Source organism: Ambystoma mexicanum, chromosome 10 (genome assembly GCF_040938575.1).
Source record: "Ambystoma mexicanum isolate Mex_15411 chromosome 10, UKY_AmexF1_1, whole genome shotgun sequence".
Taxonomy (NCBI): domain Eukaryota; kingdom Metazoa; phylum Chordata; class Amphibia; order Caudata; family Ambystomatidae; genus Ambystoma; species Ambystoma mexicanum.
The window spans coordinates 726,966,632-726,990,258 of NC_090932.1; the positions used below are offsets into that span (position 1 = coordinate 726,966,632).

The window sequence follows — 23,627 nt, forward strand, 5'->3', positions numbered from 1 at the left end:
CTGTTGGCAGCTTCAGTTCGTTTTGCACCGTTCGCTAAGTTTAAGTGTGGTTTTTGGGTCAGTGCGAATTCCCATGTGCTGTTGTGCTGGGATTATGTGTTTGTCTGTAGTTGCAATGTAGTGAAGTACGTGCGGATTGCTGTGCAGAGAAGTGGTTGTATGAGTTTCTGTATGAGAAGTGTATGCAGAAAGATGAGGTTTTTGAGTTGGGTTAGTGGGTTTTCCTTACATCTTTATCTGGGAAAAAGGCCTAAAGGCAAGGTACAGCCATCAAGGCCAAACACACCTAGATTTGATATTCCTGGATAGTGGGGAAAAAGCCTAAATGCAAGGTACAGCAGTCAGCACGTAACAGACCTAGATTTGATATTCCTGGATAGTGGGGAAAGGCCTAAATGCAAGGTACAGCAGTCAGTCCGTAACGCACCTAGATTTGACATTCCTGGATAGTGGGAAAAATGCCTAAATGCAAGGTACAGCAGTCAATGCAAAGGACTAAATGCAAGGTGTGGCAGTCAATGCAGAAGAATTTAGATTCTAGCAGTATTACGGGTGATTACTGAATGAAGGGGTAATGTTAATAAGAGTAATAAGAGTAATAAGAGGGGTGGGGCAACAGTGATTGCTGTCTCCTCTCCTCTGTGTTGTGGTGTTGGGACTAGAGGTGGGTGCGGGTCTGCTCAACCCCGCAAATCCGTACAGGGTGCGTCCCTGGCGCTTCAGGGCATGGACCACATCCATGACGGTGACCGTCTTCCTCTTGGCGTGCTCGGTGTATGTGATGGCGTCCCAGATCACGTGCTCCAGGAAATCCTTCAGCACGCCCTGGGTCTCCTCGTAGATGAGGCCGGAGATGCGCTTGACTCCACCACCGCGGGCCAGGCGGTGGATGGTGGGCTTGGTGATGCCCTAGATGTTGTCTTGCAGCACTTTCCTGTGCCTCTTGGTGCCGCCTTTGCCGCGTCCAGACTTGGTGACCCTTCCCTTCTTCACAAGTGAGCAGAGAACTGGCGATAAATATCTTATCCACCCAGACTTGCTGGTGTCATTATTTCACACTAATCTGTACGACTACCAATTAAACACGCATGGCCTCTGGGCACATCCTGAGAACCTGCTTGAAACCCATATACCATCTGTTCATTCTGCCCTTAATCATCCCTTGCGCCCGGTTTGAATAACAGGCTCCCATCTACTTAAAAAGATTGCATCTCCTCTCCACAATAGTATCAAGTTGTAAAAACATGAGCCTGGCTGTAGCAGACCATCTGATATTATCGCAGCTGCCTGCTTCCCTTCCTCAACCTTCAAACTTGCTAAACCAGTTTTCCCAGTCAAACTAAATTCATCTTGTCAACCCCAGGCTTCTGGGCCTGCACAATCCATAACTACGAGAGGATTTGCGGCATACAGATTTGTGTTATTCACCATGTACCCCAACTGTCCCAAACACATGTCCCTAAACACCCCATGCATGTATGTCTGTGCATGTATGTTGAAGACTACCACATCCTCTCACAGTGGTTTCTCCATTGCAAATCTCCTTTCTCACGTGCACATATGAAGCTACTCGCTGCCCAACATTTAGGCGCTATGAGCCACACCACACACCTTCATTATGTTTATATTGCATCAGCAGATTTAACATTTTCTTACTGCCTGCATGCACATCTAAAATGTATCAATTTAAACACAAAGTAACACTAAAAGTAACACTTACCCTTCCTTATTAACTACACTAGATACATGCTAAATCACAACATCGCGTCAACATTGCCATCCCCCCAGTCTCCAATATGGCGTGTGCGCAACGCGAACCCCCCTTTCTCATTGGGACCTTTATCGACCACCCCAACAGGTGCGAGTTGGGCAGTCTTTCACTTGTGGCCCAGTAGCTAATTATGCAATGTACATTTTATGTGAAATTACTACAGAAGGATACATAGGCCAACTCTCTCCTAGAGCTACTGGCTAAGGAAGCTAAAAATTATTGCCAGAATCCTCTATTTCTGGATTTAGGGCAATCTGTCGTGGAACATCTTTTGGCTATTTCTCTATCTCTACCAACAGAGGAAAACTATCACCAATTTGCTATTGTCCTTAAACGTAAAACAAAGAAATGGGATCGAGAGTCGAATACTCTGAAATTAAGTACGAAGCAAAATTATCGGGAGTACTGAACACAGGGTTTGAGCCTTTGAAGCAAGTTATTATATACCTGCACCTAGGAATCCTGCCTATAGTCGAACATACGGGCGCATTGCAGGACATTTATCAGGAAGCAAGACTATGCAGCCTTTGTGGAACTATGATACAGAAGAGTAGGACTTGATATTGCAATGTCTGGTTCTGGCTGATTCCTACTATAAAGGCTATAGCAAATTGGTGGTAGGCTCTGAAAGGCTGTATTCGAATCAGGAGTGCTATTTTTTCTACAGAATCCTTGGTTATAACGGCTGCTGCATATCATGTATGGAAAATGGTGCTCCGTAAATTAGCATGGCCTAGTTCATACTTTTCAAACTAACATAATGTAACTAGTTGGTGAAAATGGATAGAACTTTTAAATTAACTTTAGTGGAAAAAATGGATTACCATTTTAGTATCTATAATGTATTTTGTATGCTATATGGTTTTATAATTTTATGATTAGGATGTTAATCAATTGTTAGATTATATTATTTGTGGATTGTTATTTGAAACGCAATTTGCATTTTGCTATTGCTTTACTGCCTTTTTGTTTATTATGTATATAGTGTTAAGGTTGTACAATGAAACCATATACACTTAAATCAAATAAAATTGTTTTTTTAAAAAACAAGTTCAGAGGTACTAGGGATGACACAGTTAGCTTCCCATATTCCCATACCTACTGCCGTTGTTTTATTGCAGATAATGTGAATTCCTGAATACAATTGTTAATGTATACATTTATTTATATTTATTTTTCAGAAATTGGTCACAGGTCTGACTAAGTGTACGAAAAGGTGGGAAACACCTGTCGGGCAAACTTAATAAAATGATTATATCTCAATAATATATCCAAAAGATGCATTGCTAAAAGGGAACACTCTTAATTACATGGCCAAAACCGAACACCCATTTCAAAAACCATAAAAGAACACTGCTGAATGTGATGTATGCTTGTAATGACAAGGAGCATCAACAAATGCTGGATGTATTCCTCTGAATTATATATTTTTTAGATACATTTAATAGAGTCAGAAGAAAAAGTGTGTCACTACATTTTACAGTGGCGTCGCTAGGGGGGCGGCTGGGTGGGGCCGGGCCCCCCCTCTGTGAAGCCCTGTGCCCCCCTTGTGCCCCCCTACCTAAAACGAGCAGTGACCATGTTCTCCCCCTACTTTTGTCTGTGCCCCCTCCCCCCACTTTTGTCTTTGACCGCCTCTATGCCCCTCCTAAATTTGATTTCTGGCGACGCCACTGATTATGAATTATCTAGTGCAGCAAAAGATCAATAACGTGCAGAGGATTCTTTTTTTAACCACTAAGACAGTTTATCCCTGACGTGCTTGGATTCATGTATAAATTACGCCAATTTTGAACATTGTGCCAAGCGATTCATCATTTATTGCACATCAGACATATGTTTGGCGCAAGTTAATAAAATGCAGACATAATTCCCAGATTATAAATCACAATCAGACTTAGCTGCTGGGGCACTGCCACCACATGCCAGGATAAATCGGTACATCTGAATGTTGTTCTAATAAGCATCAGTGATGGAATCATTTTAGTGCATTTCTCAAATATTTTAGGGTGCTGCTTGACAGGATGCTTAAGGACCTATCCCGCCAGGGGTGATGTTCAAATACACCAAGGTACTCTTATGTTCGGCAGGGTCAGCGTGCCAGCCTGTCGGTTTAAGATTGCCAATCGCGTTTTTCAAGTTAGAAATGGCCGTCACTATTCACATATTTCAACAGTGCCATGCAAGTGTTGCCCCTTTATAGCACATTGTCATGCTGGTGTTTATGTTGCCCCTAAGAAATTGTGATGCCGGTTTCAACAATGTTTATGTCATAGTTGCCTTAGACAAAAAAAACTGTCATGTACACATCTACACTGATCCCCAATAATGTTGATAGCATTCTCAAATGCTATGACAGACAGTGCTACCCCAGTTAAACAGAGTGCCATGCTGTGGTTCACACTGACCCAGTGAAACATTATGATTCCGGTTTCAACTCTGCCATGCTATATTTGCCCATTTTAAGCACACTGTCAACATGGCGTCTATCGTCCCCCACCTAAAAATATGTCCATATAAAGAGTGACATAACAGTGAGGCTGCAGTTAATCACTTTGTCAAGCTGGTGTCTACATTGCACGCAGAACATATGAATGCCGGTCGTGAAAATACCATGCTTCTGATTTAACCGTAAAACACATTGGGCCTCATTACGACCCTGGCGGAAATTGACTGACCGGACCGCAACAGCGTAAATAGCGTTTCCGCCATTGCACGAAGGAGCAAAGTGCGGCTAATTACGACCCATCGGGCACGAGCATTACGCCATGGCGGAATCCGAAAGGCTGCGATGGCGGAAATGACCCCAAAACGGCCCTCACCGCCGCCGTACGCTGCACCAGGTGCAATACCGCCACCCATCTTAGCGGTCACCGTAATGAGCGGTCACCGTAACGAGCGGGCACCGCAAATTACGGCCACCGTAAATATACGGAAACGGAAGTAAAAGCATGTGGCCGGAACGGGAAACAGCACGCCGCACAACTATAAAATCCGAATCCCAACACAACCATAAAAATCCGACCCTGACACACATCCCAACCCGTTAGCAACCCCAGTCAAAAAAATAAATATGGGAAAGGTAGCCAAGAAAGCGTGTGACCGCAAGCGGCAGGTACACTTCTCCCGAGAGGAACTGACCGTGCTCACCGAGACCCTCCAGGAAAATGCCGCCGTCGTCTTCTCCAGTCAAATGACCAGGACGGCCCTTGCCAACAAGAAGGCCATATGGGCCCTGGTGGCACAGCGCGTAAGTGCGGTGGGGACAACACCCCGCACGCCACAGCAATGTCGCAAGCGGTGGGACGACCTGCGGATCCGCGTACGCAGCATACTTTCTGCGAACAGGAACATCGCCACAGCTACCGGGGGGGGTTCAGAGTCGCCCATCAAGTTGACCCCCTGGGAGGAAATCTGCGCCTCCACCATAGGAATGGAGAGCATAGAGGGAGTCGGAGGGATGGAGAAAGGAGTGCCGACATCCGGAGAATCAGGTAGGTTGGCCAAGAGAAACAATGCGAAATCCACAAACCACGAACATGTGCAGTACCATGTGACCCCATAGTGCAATACATACTTTGCCCTGACAGCGCCCTCTAAAAGTCAGAATGAACAAACAAATCAATCAAGAAGCCATAAACAACCCCTACATGTGCAGCATGCACCCCCTAACTGCAGGCAGCCAAATGAATGCATCCTCAATCCACACGAAAATGAGACCACCTCCAAGGCCCAGTCCCAAATCAGCCTCATGTACCACCCCAATGCATTTGATACGTTGCCATTCCAAATCCGACAGACCCATAACTAACGCTCGCCCCTCTTTACTCCACCACAGGGTCCGATACCAACGACGAGCTGCAGGACACCCCTACCAGCACGCCTGCAAAGAGGGCCAGGACCAACGTCCCAAGAGCCTCCACCTCAGGTGCAAGGATCAAGACACGGCAGCAGCAGGAATCAAGTGGCAGCACACTGGAGGGGACTGCAACAGGCACCCCAGCAGCCAGCAAGTCCACAACCCCAGCACCACAGGTCCCCCCCAAGAACGTATCTGATGGCACTGCCTCTGGTGGTAGCAGCACCATAGGTGACACAGCTGTCATGCCAGCATGCTCCGACACGGAAAACAGTGCTGGCGACGTAGGTACCATCCATGACCTTTCCCAATCCCCCTGCATGTTCCATCCCCTACACCATGACGAAACCACGCAGGGGCACCCTGAAGACGACGACTGGCCAACCCCCACAAGTCCTGTGCCAAGGCAACATGTGTTGAGCAGCCCCCCTGTCACACCACCGCAAATGTCCATGGCCCAGCAGAGGCAACAGTCCCTCGACCTGCTGATCGAGCAACAGCAGGAAGCGTCCACGCTACTCAAGGACCATGCAAATGAATGCGGGGGTTCCAGGGCAGCCATGGAAACATCCACCGAGACACTCAGGGCACAAATAGAGAAAAGTAGTGAGAGCCTCAGGGGAGAAATGGAGAGAAGCACCGAGAGCCTGAGAGCACAAATGGAGAAAAGCACCGAGAGCCTGAGGGGGGAACTGCATGCGACGTCCAAAGACGTTTGTGCTGAACTTGCTGCTGTGCGCCGTGTGCTCTCGGAGCTCTCACAAACCCTCAGAGACATGCATGGACGCGAGCAGGCAGAGACATCATCCGTGGCAAGTTCCGTCCAGGGCAGCCCCCAACGCAGATCTGGCAGGAACCTGCGCTCCACGGGCAGGGGTGCCCCTGATACCCGTAGAGGGGGCTTGCAATAGCGTCTACCCACGGACAGCATGCATATTCGGACACTGGTGTTGGGGGGGGAGGGAGTAGGGTGGAGGGGGTGTGTTGGGCTTCACTGGGTGGCGGGTCCATAGGGTGTATAAATCAATTCACATTAACAATACAGCACCTCATTATCATCCAATGACATGTGTGGACATTGATATTTGCGTACGAGGCCTTCATAGGCGTACAGTCCACAATGTGCCTGTACTACACACACACAGTGCCACAGGTCCCCTTTCCGTGTAATAGGCACCATGCGTGGTTGCTAGAAGCATGCATCTATGATGCTCTGTCGGTTTGCACGTACATCCTGTGCCTCATGGACTCCTTGAGGTGCCTCCACATCCCCACCCTCATCATCATCATCATCTTCAGGTGCATGCAGTACAGCGTCAGGGGGCATGGGCACATTCCTACGTATGCACATGTTGTGCAGCATGACACATGCCATGACCATCTTAGAAACCTTCTCATGGCTGTACATGAGTGCCCCGCCAGACCTGCTGAGGCTGCGGAAACGAGCCTTCAGTAGGCCGAATGCCTGTTCAATGACCACACGGGTACGTGAGTGGGCATGGTTGTAGTCCTCCTCATGCTCGTTCTGTGGGTTCCGGATTGGTGTAAGGAGCCATCTCTTCAGTGGATACCCGGCATCACCTGTATGAGACGAATAAAGGGTGTCAGTGGAATGATAGTGCTAAGTAGCCCCCCCCCCCCCCTGCAAGGTCATTGACGCATCAAATGGGCCACGATGTCATGCATGGAATGAGACTCACCGAGTAGCCAGGATCTGTGCCCTGCGTGTCGCTCCATGTAGCGTGGTATTCTTGTGTTCCTCAGGACCATGGAATCATGGGTAGATCCTGGAAATCTGGCACAACAATGCGTAAATATCTTGTTGGAGTCACACACCATTTGCACATTGATTGAATGAAATTGTTTCCGGTTGCGGTACTGGACCTCCATGGCATGTGGGACAACCAATTCAACATGGGTGCAGTCGATGGCACCAATGCAACCCGGGATGCCGCCAAGTGCATGGAATCCCACTTTAGCGTTGGTAATCTCCTGGTACGTGCGTGGTAGTGTGATGTGGTCGTCGGCGTGCTTCAGGAGGGCATCGTGCACTTGGAAGAGTGTCCGTGAGAACAGTGGCTGTGAAATGCCATGCAACTGTCCCACTGTGTGCTGGTAGGTGCCTGTGGCCAGGAAGTGGAGTGCAGACACCACCTTCAGTAGGGGTGGGATGGCGGTTGGGCTATCTATCATGCTCACGAGGTCAGCATGTGTCATGTCCACAATGGCGATTATGGTGTCCCGGTCCAAACGGTAGAGGGTGTGGATCTGCTCAGCAGTGAGGTTGAACGGATCGGCTCGGAGGCGTGGGATTGCGGGCCGCCTGCGTGGTGGTAGTGGCAGTGCTTGTGGGCCTTGCTGACCCTGCCTTGCCCTCCTCCTCCTCCTTCTCCTCCGTCTCCCCTGTGCGCCCGGTTGTTGTACCTGTTGTTGTTCGTCGTCTTCTTGTAGTTGTAGCACTTGCAGTGCTATCTGGTACCCCAGGCCCAACATCGCTAGTCCTGCCGGTAGCATTTTGGAGTGGGAGTGGTTGTGGGAGGGGTTTGGGTCTGCAATATATGTGCTGTCGGCCTGTATGGCCTCCACCTGTGCTGATTGAATGAATCTGTGGCAGATGCAATCCCTTCTGGCCGAGCACGTCCCGCCCGTAAGGCTGCATTTGGCCGCATGGCATCTTGGGATTTGAATCATGTATCAAATCCCGATGGCAGTGTGATGTACTTTGACTGATCTTCATGCTATGCTCCCATTGTTACACATGCTATGATTGCAGCTGCTTACATACCTGTGAAGAGTCAGTGGCATGTAGGGCTCGATCGATGGCCGACCCTCATGCAGCACAGTAACGTACTTCACCGACGGGCGTGGCGTGCCATTTGTGAATGCAGCCAGTTAGCATCATGACACACAGCCGCACTACATTGATGTAATTGTGAATGCAAGCGTTCACAGAAGCATTTTCGACGTAATGTTGCAAGTGAGGAATTCGAAGGCCAGCATTTTGGGTTTTGAAGTAGCGGCGAGGATACGCCCACAGGTCTGGCTGGAAATGTAACGTTCTATTGTAGAATGTCCTTGGGACATGGCCCATAACGAGCAGGCAATGAATGATATGAATTGAATGGGATGCGCAATAGCGTTGTGGACGATAAGGCAGGACGTTCCCAAATCCATCTTGCTTCACAACACTACAGATCCGGCCAGGGGCACAGTGGTTTTTGCGGACTGCATTACGCACAGACGCGATGGAAGTTTCACATATTATGTGAGTGAATATTCATGCGTTTTCATTGCGGGATGAGGGAATGATGTGTGGATGCATGGACTGATGATTCCGTTTAGGGTCTGCCATGTACATGGGTTTTTTGATTCACTCCCCTTCCCCTGCGTTATGTGATGCAAGGCTGCCATAGTGGGACATACGTCTATCTGCCCTTGTCGGATCCTCCCTGTCTCGACGCGCCTTCATACACTTGTGTCTAGGCACGTTACTAATCCCATGTCATGGGTTCTATCTTGACGGACGCATGCACAGTAACCGACGTTGACAGTGGTGTATTTAGCTCGATTGGTTTCGTTATGATTCGATACTGATTTAGGGGTGTGTATATTCCTTTGGAGTGGGCTAGCATGCATATGGGTGTGGATTTGGTGTGTTGAATGAAAATTGTAATGCATCATGAGTCCCGTAATGCAATCGGTTGATTTGTGTTTCTTTTGGGTGACAGGTATCTCCTGCCCTATTGCAGATGCCATCTCTACGCCACTCCTCCAGATGGTTTTTACTCTCGACTCCTGCAGCTTCGGGTGAATCAGTGGAGCACCATTTCGATCATATGGGACGATCGCCAATGGGCCACATGCCCTTACGCTGTACTGGTGGCTAGGTGCAACATTTCGGCCTTTCAGCTCGACTAGTGCCTGCCTCATGGGACGGACCTGCGGTTCTTGCCGCTTCCATGTTGCCTTTTGGAACGTTGATGTAGGCCCTGTGTGCCATGATGGTACAGGGCGTCACACAAGTGGAAGCCGGTCAATTATTGCAGATGCAGCCCTCGGTGATGATGGTTGTTTTGGTGGTATTTTGCAAATTGCTGTGGGGCCTTTGTCATTTGGATGTGCATTTAAATTGTATTCCGATATTTGTCGTGTTGCGTTGTTCTTTGCAGGTGATGTGGCGAGTTTTCGCTTTGTGGCGGTATGTATTGCGTGATGATCTGCATTGTGTTCCGCCTTCTGAGTTGAGTTGTGTGGTACAGTACTGGCCGCGTTTGCCTACGTAGCACAGTATGGTCACGGATGGGGGCTGCCATTGTGACTGTTTACATGATGTGCTGTTCAGGGGCGGGGGATTGGCTTTTGGCCGACTGGTGCCTGTCAGCCAGGTCGATTGGTGGAATGATGGGTTGTTCAGAATGTGGCTGGTCACAGGTGACTGTGTTTGCGTGCGTTTGTTGGAGGGGGACTGGGGTCATGTCCATTGGAATAGCTTCTGTATTGATGCCATCTGTGCCCTGCAGCTCCCATCGGCCCTTCTTGGGATGAGCCTGGCTGCTCAGTCACTCTGCCGACTTGTGTGGTACATGCTTCTGCTGATGGTTGGTTTGTTTGCTGGCATGAGTACAGGGCTGGTGCAATCCCCCTCAGGATGCTGTTTTGGATGTTGCCTTGCGCTGGTGGCAAGCGATGGGGGTCTACTGTTGTTTTGTGTCATGTGTTCTTGATTTTCATTTTGATGTATTGTACCTTCACATGCCTGTGCTGCGTCAGTACGGCTATGGTGACATGCCGTACATGGATGCCCACTCACGGGGCGCTTTGAGCCCCTGCATGCTTTTCTACGTTGGCATGCATGGGTGAATTGTGGATTTCACTGGTTGGATAGTGTGAGTACATTGCGCCTGCCAGGAGTTGTGCAATGAGGCCAGGGAGTGGAGTACAGGCACTCAGTGGGCCATTTACGGTTGGTTCGCGTTGCCGTATTTCTCGCCATGGCGGAATGGTACTTTACGACGTGCTTGATGGCGTTCAGTACATGTCCGCTAGGGTCAGAATTCGCGTACCGTTGCGCCATGGCGGTGATTCCGGTTTTGCAAGGCGCGCGTGCGCGTACTTGGTGCAGTTAGCGTTGCCGTTCAATGCGGTGTCGCTATTGGCATCGTACTTTACGGTGACGGGTCATGATCGCAACGAGCGGTGTTCGATGGCGGTATTGCATTTCCGCCATCATTTTTCCATTTCCGCCAGGGTCGTAATGAGGCCCATTGTCATGATCATGTCTGCAGTGCCCCCTGATATTTGCCAATTTCGTCATAGTTAACGACAGTATCAAAGAAACATGTGATGCCACTTTCGAACACGCCATCTGTGTGCTACACATTTTAGGCACACTGTCAAGGTGTCATCAACATTGCCCGCAGAAAGTACTCATGCTAGTTTCAACAATGCCATACAGTGTTGCCCCAAATAACACATTACCATGCTGCTATTTAGATTTCCCCTATAGATCTGTGATGCCAGTTGTATCACTGCCATGCCAGGATTGCCACAGTGGAACACTTTATCAAGCTGGTGTGCACATTCCTCACAGGAAATGTTGATGTATCGCTCGAGGCTGCCATGTCAGTGTTGCCCTAGTAGATCATATGCTGATCGTGGTAGCAAATTCCCTACATCAAAACTTGATGGCACTGGCAACTCTCCCATGACATTGTTGCCTCAGATAAGTACATTTTCAAGATTGTACATAGTTCTCCCAGAAGTGTGTGATGCCAGTTTCAAAAATGGCATCCACTGAGTACACATTTAAGCACACTGTCAAGCTGCTGTTTACATTGTCCCCAGAACATACTGATGCTAGCTTCAACAATGCCATACAGTATTGCTCTGTGGAACACATTGCCATGCTGTTGCTTAGATTGCTCCTGGAGAAACTTGATGCCAGCTTTATCACTGCCATGCTTGTGTTGCTTAAATTAAGCACATTGTCAATATGGTGTCTACACTGACAGGCAGTCTACGCTGACAGGCACAGAAATTGTGATGGCAATCTCAGAAATGTCATGCTAGTGTTTCTGAAGTTAATCATTTTACCATGCTGCTGTCTGCATACCAATAGCAAACTGTGATGTCACTCTATAAAATGCCTTTCCAGTCACCATTTAGGACTGTCCTGTGCTATTAAACAAGCTTTCTGAGGGTTTATATTGAGAGTCTTTTAGCCTCAAGAGTTCTACCAAATTATAATTACTCCTTCTGGAACATGGGCAAAGAAAATACAAAGCGAGCAAAATGTGTAGCATAATTAATACGACGACTATGGGATCTAGGGTCTAATGAAACTCATTCCTCAGATATTTAATCACCCCTAATATGAAGAGTTTAGTAATACAGATTATAGTACAAAAATGAGGAGGGTGAAATCCCGAGACAGTAAAATATACAGCCAGTATTGAAGAATTTTATGGAAACCGAATGCAGAGATACTTAGAGCACGTAATAATGGTTAGAGGACGCACCTGGTTTCTTGGCAGCGGTGAGAAGTCCACAACACCTATTCATGTCGGCCATCTTCTCTAAAAACAAAGGAAAGAAACATGAGTGACCTTTTGGGAATCAAATCAAGGTATGACATTCTCTCTTCAATTTTGCTCCCTTCCACTCCTCTGAAAGAGAGTACAGCCTTTATGGAGTTGACAAATTAAACATGCAAGATTCAGTTTGGTGTGCAAGAACAGGGGATTAGAAATACTCACTGAGGGCAGAAAACAATTCAAAAGTGTCCCATGAAGCCATTCTTGCTTTTACTTTACTTTACTTTATTGCATTTATAGTGCGTATCCATAGACCCATGGGTGTGAGGGCGCGGACAAAAAGACGAACATGACAAAAAACAGGCAGAAGCTGTCCTGGGACAAAAAGGTTGACCTGAGGGAGGCTATCAGATGGGGAGTTAATTAAAGAGAAAAGTTTTAAGACCCTTTTTGAAAATAATCAAAACTGGAGAGCTTCTCAAGTGGCTGGGCAGAGCATTCCAAGATGCCAGGGCCATGAACGCAAAGGCACCCAGTCGCGCGTTTTTGGTTTTAATTCTTGGCTGGCAGAAAAGATTTTGATTGTTAGAGTGGAGATTTCTAAGGCATGTTTTTTTTTACTATGTACCTTTGTAAGTAGGGTGGCATAGTCTGAAAGATATCCGAGCCTCCACTGGGACCCAATGAAGGGCTCGACGTGCTTCCGAAACATGGGCCCTATAAGAGAGGCCAACTACGACTCGAACCGCACCATTCTGAACCACCTGAAGATGATTAATGGTAGCTTTGCTAGAGCCTGCCAGCAGACTGCAGCAATAATCAAGCTTGGCTCCTACAATCGCCCTGACAATAGATTTGGCATTCTATTAGAAATGAATGGTCTCAGATGGGCCAGTAGTTTGATATAGTAAGTGGCAGATGCCACTGTACCAGCTACGTAGGGCTTCATATTAAGCGACTGATCCAGGACCACTCCCAAGATCTTTACTTTGGGGAGGGTGGGGGTTTGAACTTCCCCCAGCTGAAAATGCTTACAGGCTGAATCAAGTTTGGCTAAGATGCCCTCTGATCCCACCACCATGAGTTCGGTCTTACTGCGATTAAGTGCTAGGTTATTTAGCATCATCCATTTTTCAATAATGGAGAATGTGCGATTGAGTTCACTCTCGTCCCGGTTGTGCTGACCCATGAGGGGGATGACATATTGTGTGTCATCTGCGTAGTTAGAAAAGAGTACACCCTCTTGAGCGAGATGAGCAAAGAAGGGAGCCATGAAGATATTATAGATGCAAGGTGAAAGACTGGCTCCTTGCGGGACTCCAAAGCGTACCTGAATAGCCGGTGCCTTCGCCTCGTTGGCACACACCCTACTAGATCTGTTAGATAAAAAGAAGAGAAGCCATTTGGTAGCGGCCTGTGAGCAATTCGCTACCGACATGAACCTGTCCGCTAGGATGGAATGATCGACAAGGTCGAACGCTGCCGATTGATCTAAGGATATTAAAAGTGAGATCTGCTGGTTCTCCAATCTCTGTAGGAGTTGGTATTTAAGGTCGAGTAATGAAGTCTCAGTACCAAAACCTTGTCTGAATCCTGATTGAAAGGGGTTAAGGATAGGGTACGAATTAAGATGTTGAGCAATTTGAATGTACGCAAATCTATCCAAAATCTTCAGAAGGAAAGGGGTATTGGTTATCGGCCTGTGATTGGTGGGGGCAGTCTGATCCAAATTTGTTTTTTTTTAAGAGGGGTGTGACCCATGCTTGCTTCAACTCATCTGGAACAACACCATTGAGGAGAGAGGAGTTAACAAATTTACATATGGGCTGTACCAATGAAGGAGGGCAGGCTTTAATAATAGTAGAGGCACAGGGGTCACCTGTGCAGTTAGTAGCTTTAAGTTTGGTGATAATGGATGATAATTCCTCCTCCGAGATGGGAGAAAAGTCAAAAATAGGGATATCCGGGTTCCTAGTAAATGTATGGCCAACATTGTGGGTGCCATGTGTGTCGGATGCATTCTTTTTTATAGCTATGCCTTCCCGAATTCCATCAAGTTTCTTTGACATGGCATTCTGGAAATCAGCGCACCAATCATCATTTTTGATAATAATAAATGCTACAGGCTCTGCAACTGCCTCTTGTTCTTTAAGGATTTTAAACAATTCCTTGGCGCTAGATGTTGCATGTGAGATTCTGACATCCAGATGTGATTTCTTAGATTCCAAAATGGCTGTTTTGTAAGTGTTGGATGCTTTTTTATAGTCAGATAATGCTGACTAACTTTCCAGACATAAAAAAGCTTAAGAGAGGCAGCTTTAAGGGTTTTGCGTTCAGGAGAGAACTATAAATTGGTTCTTTTGGTTTCTGCAGGTTTTTTTTGTTTTTAAGAGGCGCAAGGGAGTTAACCACCAGATTCAGGGCGGACTTGATTTTCTTGGCTATATCGCCTGTGTCATCCGTCTCCAGGATCGGTCGAACCTGAGATGTCAGGGCTTCTATTCTTTCCTTAGTCAAAGATTTAGTATTGCGATATGAAGTCGCTTCAGAGTGGCACAACTTAACTTTAGAAGTGAAAGGGACTGTAATCGAGAAGTGGACAAAACCATGGTCTGACCACGGGCAAGTATCTACCCTCACATCATGATATGGACTATTGATGGTCAATACCCAATCCAAGGTATGACCCAAGTTATGGGTAGGTGCTTGGACCATTTGTATAACGCCCATGTCATTGAAATATTGCGCTAATTCAGAAGCGATATGATCATCTGTGTGTTCCAGCCAGTGATTGAAATCGCCCAGCACTATAAAGCGGGTGTTAGGTTTCAATAGTGGGAGGAGAAAACTAGAGAGTGCCAGAGAAAGGTTACCTGCACATGAGGGTGGGCGGTAGATCAAAATAAAATTGACAGTAGTTTTAGTATTCATCCCAATTTTTATGTGCAGGAATTCCATTCCTTCCATAAGATATCCCTGAATCTTCCAAGCTGATAGGGATTTTCTCAAAATATAGGCTACACCTCCCCCTCTCCCTGACTCTCTGTCCTGTCTAAGCATGCAGTATCCGTCTGGAATGGCTAAATGGAGTGAGGAGCCAGCAGCAGCCGAGCCCCACGTTTCAGTAATAGTACAAACATCGAGATTTCTTTCTTCGATGTAGGGGGATACTTGTCTCTGTCGCGCCGGCGCGTTCGCGCTGGGTTTAAGGAGAAGTAGCAGCAGAGATTACAAGACTGCTGGGAAGTGTATCTTACTTCCCAGTCAGTACGAGCAGGGAAGCTGAGCCCTGTTTAAATCGTGCTGTTGTTGAATCAGGTGCCAGAAAGCAATTTACAGTTAACACGTAATCTAGTAAGTACAATTTCTATATTAAGCAAAATAAAACTAATAGCAACAAATTCCTATGAGATTAAAGTTAAAAGGTTTAAAAAGCGTAATGCGGCGGTATAAAATGCGGCGCTCCTAAAATAAAATAAACTTGAGGAAGAGGGAGGCTGCAGTGGGCTTTATAGCCCGGCCAGACTGGCACAGACCGGCTTGTCTCCTTCGCGCCAGCTAACTCACCTTGCCATCTAATAACAGATGGAACACACCGATGGTAAGGTAAGCAGCACATTCTTTATTAATACAAAGATCCCATGCGCATCCTGTCAACAAGAAGGATAATAACAGATAGATCACAGCGAGGGGAAGGTAAGCAACACAAGCTTTATTAATATAAAGACCCCATGCTGGTCCTGTCACCAAGAAAGCCAGGGGATTGTTATGAGCCGTTGGCCCCAACTGTCACTTGATATTAGCGATGCGCACGTATTGGCATTCTATGTGGATTGCTGAAGTGCGATCGCGTGCGTGTGAAGCAAAGCAGATACAACATATGTTTCCTCTTACATATAGCAGGTATGAACAAAAATGAGATTACATGGGAATGGTGGTGAATAAAATGCAGTCACAAAAAGTGATAAGTACAATAATTGGTAAAAAGAACGTGTGGTGCAGAGATGATAAAAACACAGAAAAACGCTTAAATTACATAATCATTGAATTTCACTAGTCTCCTTCTCAACCGACCAGTGGTGCCCTCATCACACTTTCCCATATCAGGATGTTCCAATATCTCTTCATGTCCACCATGTGCCCCTTCCTGTAAGTTATCGCAAAACTCACCAGAATCAATGACATGTGGTGAGGAAAGCACCCCGACACTCTACCTCATGCGGTTGTCACTGTCATCATCTCCCTTGTACCACTCATCCTCCATCTCTCTAAATCCATCACTGCTCCCCTGCACAGAATCACTCTCCATCACGTGAGGATGACGCACAATGGCAACACGATCTTTACTCCATCTTCTGCCATCACTGGTCACAACTTGTCTTTTCCCGACTCCCACTACTTCAATGGGATCAAAATAACAGGAACACCATTTTGGCACACCAAAAGGCTTCTTTACTCGTACCACATCACCTACCTATACCCTGCTCTCATCCACATAAATCTGCTCATTAGCACACTGTTTGCCCGCGACTAGCCAGTGAGGGTATATATCTGAGCGAATTTTTCAGCCACTTATCTTCTCAAATGGAGTAACACCAGTCAATACGTGTGGTGTGTCTCTGAACGCCCTCATCTTTTCCTGTATACATATGCTCCAATCAAAGCCATTGGCAAACACCAACTGAATAGTTTCCTTAATAATGCCATTGGTACGTTCAACTAGCCCATTAGCCTTGGGATTATATAAGGCAGTGCAGTGATTTTCAATGCCATTCCCTTCCAGGTATTCCTGCATCTCCCTTGACACTAATTGAACACCATTATCGGAAATCACAACCTTGGGATATCCCTCTCTAGCAAACAACCTTTCCATAAAGTGAATAACGAATTTAGTGGAAATGTTTTCCACAAACTCCACCTTGATGCATAATCAATGATAACAATGGCAAATCTATGTTCCTGTCCTAACACAGTCATGGGTCCCATGAAGTTGATAGTAACTTTCTCCCATGCATGCTCTGTTACCTCCACATTCCCAATCTCCATCTTCTGGGTTTTTAGCGATTTATCACTCGCACCACAAGGAAGGCAAACACCCACTTCCTCGTCCACCATGTCATCCATGCAGGTACACCAAAACTTTGCTCTTAACCTACGCTTGGTGCCAAGATGCCCTTCATGCGCATACTTAACCATCTCTCTCTGAAGTGTTGTAGGGGGACCTAACCTTTCAACTCTAGCCAAACCCCACCTGGAACTGCTCAGGTCATCCCGATCTTATAGAAAGGTGAATTTACCTCCTCTCCATACCGCCAATCCCGTTCAGTCCTGGACAAGACTTCCTTCAACTCACAATCATTATCAATACCTTCCAATCAGATCTCTTTGTAAAATGCCCTGTCCCGGTATCAACCATCTGCGCAATCTACTAATCACTCACTGCCTCTACTTCCACCGGACTCATTTTAGGGGACCTTGAAAAGCAATCTGCAACATAATTACAATGCCCCAGAACAAATCTGACCTGAAAGTTGAAACCCTGCAGGGCCGATAACCATTTGGCAATCCTAGGCCTGGCTAGACCTGAACCCCTTGTTGTAAACAAATGCACCAAGGGCTTGAGGTCGCTTTTGATAACATACAGAATACCCCAACCGTAGGAAGTAGTTTTAAGCCCAATAACATGCCAAACTCTCCCTCTCAATGGTAGAATACCTGGATTCAATAGCAGTAAATGCCTGCGATGCAAATGTTACCAGTACTTCCATGCCCTTCCTGTACTGACTTAGAACCGCAACCAGGCAACGATTACAAGCATCCACAGTAATAGTGGTTTCTGCTGAGGGATAAAACCTAGTAGTGTAGGAACATTGGCCACTTCCTCCTTCATTTTCCTAAAAACCGTCTCTTCTTTCTCTCCCCACACAAATTCTGCCCTTACTTTCAACAAATCCCTTAATACGGCACACTTGGGCTGAAAAATTCTCCACAAACTTGCCATAAAATTCTATCAGACCTAGGAACAACTTCAACTTGTCCTTGTTTGCTGGATCTCTAATCTCTAATATGACATCAACCATCTCTAGGTGAGTTTCTAGGCTACTTGCAGACAGGCTGTGACCCAAGAATGATACTTTGTGTACCTTAAACTGGCATTTGTCCCTCTTAACAGTCCTTTCTGCCACTTCAAGCCTTTTCAAGACCTCATTCACTCTCAGATCATGCTCCAATTCAGTCCTTCCTCCCACACAATATCATCCTGGAAGCATCCTATGCCAGGAATATCCCTTAACAGATCTTCCATAATTTTCAGAAAGGCAGCAGACGGTGATGCCAAGCCAAAAGGTAGTCCCTTCAACTGGTACGCACCCATGGGCGTGATAAAAGCAGTGAGTGCTCTTGATGTTTGGTGCAAATCCACCTGGTGGTAGGCTGCCGACATCTCCATAGTAGAAAACCACTCTGCCTCCTCCATAGTTGACAGCATTTCATTAACTTTGGGTAAAGGTTGTCTTTTGACCAACATATTGCGATTTAAGTCTCTTAAATCAACGCAAAACCTAATCCTTCCATCAGGACGCTGGGTAACAACAATGGGAAATAACCATTCGCTGCATTTGATTAGTTCAATAACCCCCTGTTGGCACAAACACTGCAACTCCAACCTCACTTTTTCCCTAATCCCAAATGGCAGATTTCTCACCTTATCTTCACATGGCCAGGCACCCTCCACCAACTGAATTTTGTGGCAATATCCTTGCAAGTTATCAATCCCTTTGCGGAACACCTTGCCAAACCTCCTCCCTACCTACTGACTTTCTCTGAGTTGTCCTTATCAATCAGCCTTACTTGTATTTCTTTTCCGGGGTGTAATTCCAATCCGAGCTTTACCTGGTGCTTCCACCCCAATAAACAAAGCCCTTTTGTGGCAACATACACCTTAGCATGGATGTGTAGGGCCATATGCAACATTGCACCAAACAAAACCTTGTATATCAATGTTGTTACCACCATACGGTTTGGACCGTATGTCAGACGTATGCACCGTGTGACCTTTGCCACCCCAGATATCCTTGTATTTTGCATCTAAAATGATTGTGTACGGCGATCCTGAATCTGCTAATGCCTTCACAGGGCACCCAGCCACCACAATCTACACCTCCGTTTGGGTGTATTCTCCTTCATCTTCTCTCACCTCCCCCACAATATGTACACATTTGTTAGACCACTCATTCTTTTTCTCTAACACACACTTTTCACCAGCCTCACCCTCCGCCACGCTACTGTTGGATTTGCAAAATCTGGCAGTCTGCTGCACTTTCTGCATTTCCCTCATATTGATGGGCACTCTTTAGGGTTCAGAGCATGCTTCCCAAACCCACATCTGGGGCAATGTGCATTTCGGCTAATCTGCTATGCATTTTGACCACCCCCTATTCTATTAAACCTTTTTATTGCACACACATTCTCCGCCTCGCTAACAGATTCCTTTATTCCCTCACAGTCCTTCACAACATTCTCACTTTCCTTAAAAAAAATTGCATTTACCTCCTTCCAACATTTGATTGTGAGTTGCATACCCTTCACTATTGTTAAAGCTTCCTGTAATGGGGGGTTCTTCGCCTGCCATAACCGTTATTGGATTTTGGGATTAGATGTGTACATCATTAGTTTATCATGGATGTATTCATCCTCCACCCCGTGAATTCACACAAAGCCAATAACCCTCTTAAGTCAGCCATAAACGCATCCACTGATTCACCAATTCCTTGCTTCCTCGAAAAGAACGTATACCTTTCTAACATAACATTTACCTGTTTACCATACTGAACCTCCAATTTCTACATTGCCTTGTCATACAAACCGTCACCATCCCCATTCGCACCATCCCCATCCAGCAGTTTTTTTTTTATCTCTCCCTGCCTCAGCCCCCACACAACACATGAGAGTAGAGAATTTCCTTTCATCAGAAAATCGCTCGAACCTCGAAGCTACGAAACTAAATTTAAAAAGGTCTTTCCAATCCGCCCATTGTACTGGCGATGTTTCGGGGGTGGTTCTAAATTCTGCAGGACGTTGGTACAGCAAACAACAAGAAAGATAATAATGCGCCCACCCCGCACCTCAGTGAAAATAGTATGCAGTAAGATAAAGCTGTGCAAAGGTACCCAATCTCCTAGAAGACAATATAATACACAGCACTCGTGTATAGTTACTTATGATTGTGAAGTCCCACCTGATATACACTTTCCATCAACCATTTGGAAAACTAGTTAAAAGGACCTGTCTTCAAAATTCCGCTAAAATGTGTTAGGACTCAGCACACTTAATAACTTGGTGTAGTGCCTTCTCAAAGCCCTTCAGATGTTCTCTAAATTGTGCACACCCACAACAAACTCCAAAGAAGTGTTCTCTCTGGGAGAGCAAGAAATAAATGCAGTTTACCAGTGCTGCCAATAGATACCTACCAATATAAATTAACTCAGAAACGAACCACACTTTGCATAACCTGACCATTTGTATGAATTGTTTTCTGACACTCTGAAATATAGATTATAATTATTTTTTTTTATTCAAAATTATTTCCTCCTGAATACAAATTATAAGTCCCCACAATACAGTCTAGCTGTAAAAGAGTTGTCTCTTTTGTAATTCCAATATGTCACCTCACAAACAGGAACCACTGCTGGCTCCTGATACAGTGGGATGAGGGAGGAGGAGTCTTCGTTGCCGTTATGTGCTGATAGATAGAAATCCCTTGATTGCGCCTCCTCTGCACATGTGAAAAAATACACTGAACATAACAAACTAAAATAACAAGCTAAAACAAAAACCACTACTTTCCCGAGCCCTCTAATTATACAGGGCTCCTAATTTCTCCTTAATCTTATTTTCCAGCACTGGTCGGGACAGTGCACTGTGGCTGCCAGGTTCTATCCATGCTCGAATAGGTTCCCTTTCCTTCCGCTTCTATATTATGCATGTAACTTAGAAATTGAAGTGAATAAAAAATGGCCATAAAAATGTCAAAAATCAAAAATCCACATTATCCATCCACTATCAGGCATCGCGTGTTCACCTCTTTCATACTGCTCCTTACCCCAACCCAAACATTGTTATTCCTTGCAATCTATACTCATGTGTTGACGTTCTTCCGACAGCTTCCGTTCGCGGGGAATCCACAACAGGTCTAGGCCTCTCCCTGGGGCCATACCAGGCTCCAACGAGCAGCCAGGTTTCTACAAAGCTGGCACCCTTAAGGACCACCTCTACTGCACACGCGTTTTGGGGAACTGGTCACTGAAGGTGGGCACAGCCCTTCCGGAGAGGCCACCTGGATATCGCTGCATGTACAGGGGCTGAGGAATCACGTCTCGGGGTCACCAAATGAAGGTTCAATCAAAACCAACAAGGCTGCATTGTTGTTACGAAGTTCGTTGGTCGTGTAGAGTATGGACAACCCCTCTGTCCCCAAGAAACACCCTGACCGATTTTGTTATATGGTCAGTGTGAATATTAAGGCCACAGGTGGAAGTCCGGAAAGCCAGGACGCGGGAACAGCCGGAAGAACCCCTTGAGCGCTGCAAAGCAAGATACAGTGGTTAAGCAATGAAACAGGGCCCTAATACCTTCATGTACATAAACCCCAAAGCTACCAGAATACCTGTGAGAACTTGGGTCAAGGCGTGGGTCTCCTAGCTTAGGCTGGAAACGTGCTGTAGGGTAGAACAGGCAACCACCTATTTGTAGGACCGAGGTCCTAGCCAATGAAGTGCTTAAGCAAGAGGAATCCGTGGAGCAGGCGTGAGTCGGTAACAGGCAAATCCAAAAGTACTTGAAGGGTTAAGCAAGAGGAGTCCGTGGAGCAGGCGTGAGTCGGTAACAGGCAAATCCAAAAGTACTTGAAGGGTTAAGCAAGAGGAGTCCGTGGAGCAGGCGTGAGTCGGTAACAGGCAAATCCAAAAGTACTTGAAGGGTTAAGCAAGAGGAGTCCGTGGAGCAAGCCGAGGTCAGAATCAGAGCAGGTCCTTGAACAAAGAGAGAAGTCACGTGATCCGAAACTAAACAGCTGTGAAGCAACGCCTTCGGTTCACCGACTCCTTTTATCCTCGGAAGGGACGCACGTATAGTCACGTGTGATGTGACCCGAAAGCGTTGCATTGCTGCTAGGCAACCAAAGTCACGTGATCCGTAAAGCGCTGGGAAGCGCCGGTCTCCGCAAAGGACGTAAGTTCCTGAAGTGACGGAGCTTCCAGTTGATCTGCCACCGCTGTGAAGGGCGATAAACACCCGCTCCCCCAAACATGCCATGCCGTGCCCTGATGTGTGCGACGTGAGTGGGGGGCACGGTGCACGAGTGTTGGGGAGTGCGGGAATGGGTAGGCAAGGAGGGGCGAGTGGGGAGGTGTGTCCGTGGTCTAGGAAGCGGCGTGACAGAATCCCCCCTCAAAGGCCCACGACCCCGTGGGCTAGCAGGACTGTCCCTGTGAAAGCGGGAAACTAAAAGCGGGGCATGGACATCCCGGGCGGGAACCCAAGAGCGATCTTCGGGACCATAGCCCAGCCAATCCACCAGGTATTGAAGCCGACCCCGATGGAAACGGGACCCAAGGATGGCACTGACCTCATAAACATCCCGTGAATCCACCGAGACAGGAGCGGGCGGGACCAGGACACGGGTAGGAGCCAGGTAAGGTTTCAAGAGAGAAGTATGGAAGACCGGGTGAATCCTCCAAGAAAGGGGAACCGAAAGCTTGAGGGCCACAGGATTCAAAACCCTGGAGATCCTATAAGGGCCCACAAAACGAGGCAACAACTTGCGACAGCCAGGGATCCGCAAATGCCTGGTCGAAAGCCACACCCGATCGCCCACCCGATACTCCGGGGCTGCGGCCCGTTTGCGGTCCGCTTTAGTCTTCATAACTGTCTGGGCCTCATGGAGATGGACCAAGGTCTGGGCATGGACACCGGCCAGATCCCGAACACAGGCATTAGCAGCGGGAGTAGTAGAGGGGAAATCAGGAAGTGGGAGGGCACGTGGGTGCTGCCCGTATAAAGCATAAAAGGGGGAAAAACCTGTGGTCGAATGACGGGAGTTATTATACACAAATTCAGCAATATACAGCAGATTGGCCCATGAGTCCTGATACTGGAGGGACAAACACCGCAAGTACTGCTCCAAAGCCTGGTTTACCCGCTCGGTCTGCCCGTCACTCTCGGGGTGATAAGCTGAAGAGAAGCGAGCATAGATCCCCAGGAGTCTGGTGAGCGCGCGCCAGAAACAGGACGTGAATTGAGACCCACGGTCTGATATGATGACCTGTGGTAAACCAAAGAGGCAGAAGACAGATCTGAAGAATAAGCGAGCCAGAGTTGGAGCAGAGGGTATACCAGTACAGGGGATAAAGCGGGCCATTTTGGTGTATGAATCGACAATAACCCATATGGTGTCGTAGCCCTGTTT

The 23,627-nt window shown here is 46.9% G+C and overlaps 1 protein-coding gene across 38 annotated transcripts in view; it reads right to left on the reverse strand.

Annotated features, from left to right (window-relative positions):
- LOC138491680 (von Willebrand factor A domain-containing protein 5A-like) overlaps positions 1–23,627 on the reverse strand; it is a 925,839-nt gene that overhangs the window by 793,994 nt on the left and 108,218 nt on the right. For all 38 annotated transcript variants that reach the window (XM_069618327.1, XM_069618326.1, XM_069618336.1 and 35 more), the window contains one exon: positions 12,149–12,205. In XM_069618327.1, the coding sequence (XP_069474428.1) occupies positions 12,149–12,200 (52 nt within the window). In that variant the 5' untranslated portion in view covers positions 12,201–12,205. The remainder of the gene's footprint in view (positions 1–12,148; positions 12,206–23,627) is intronic.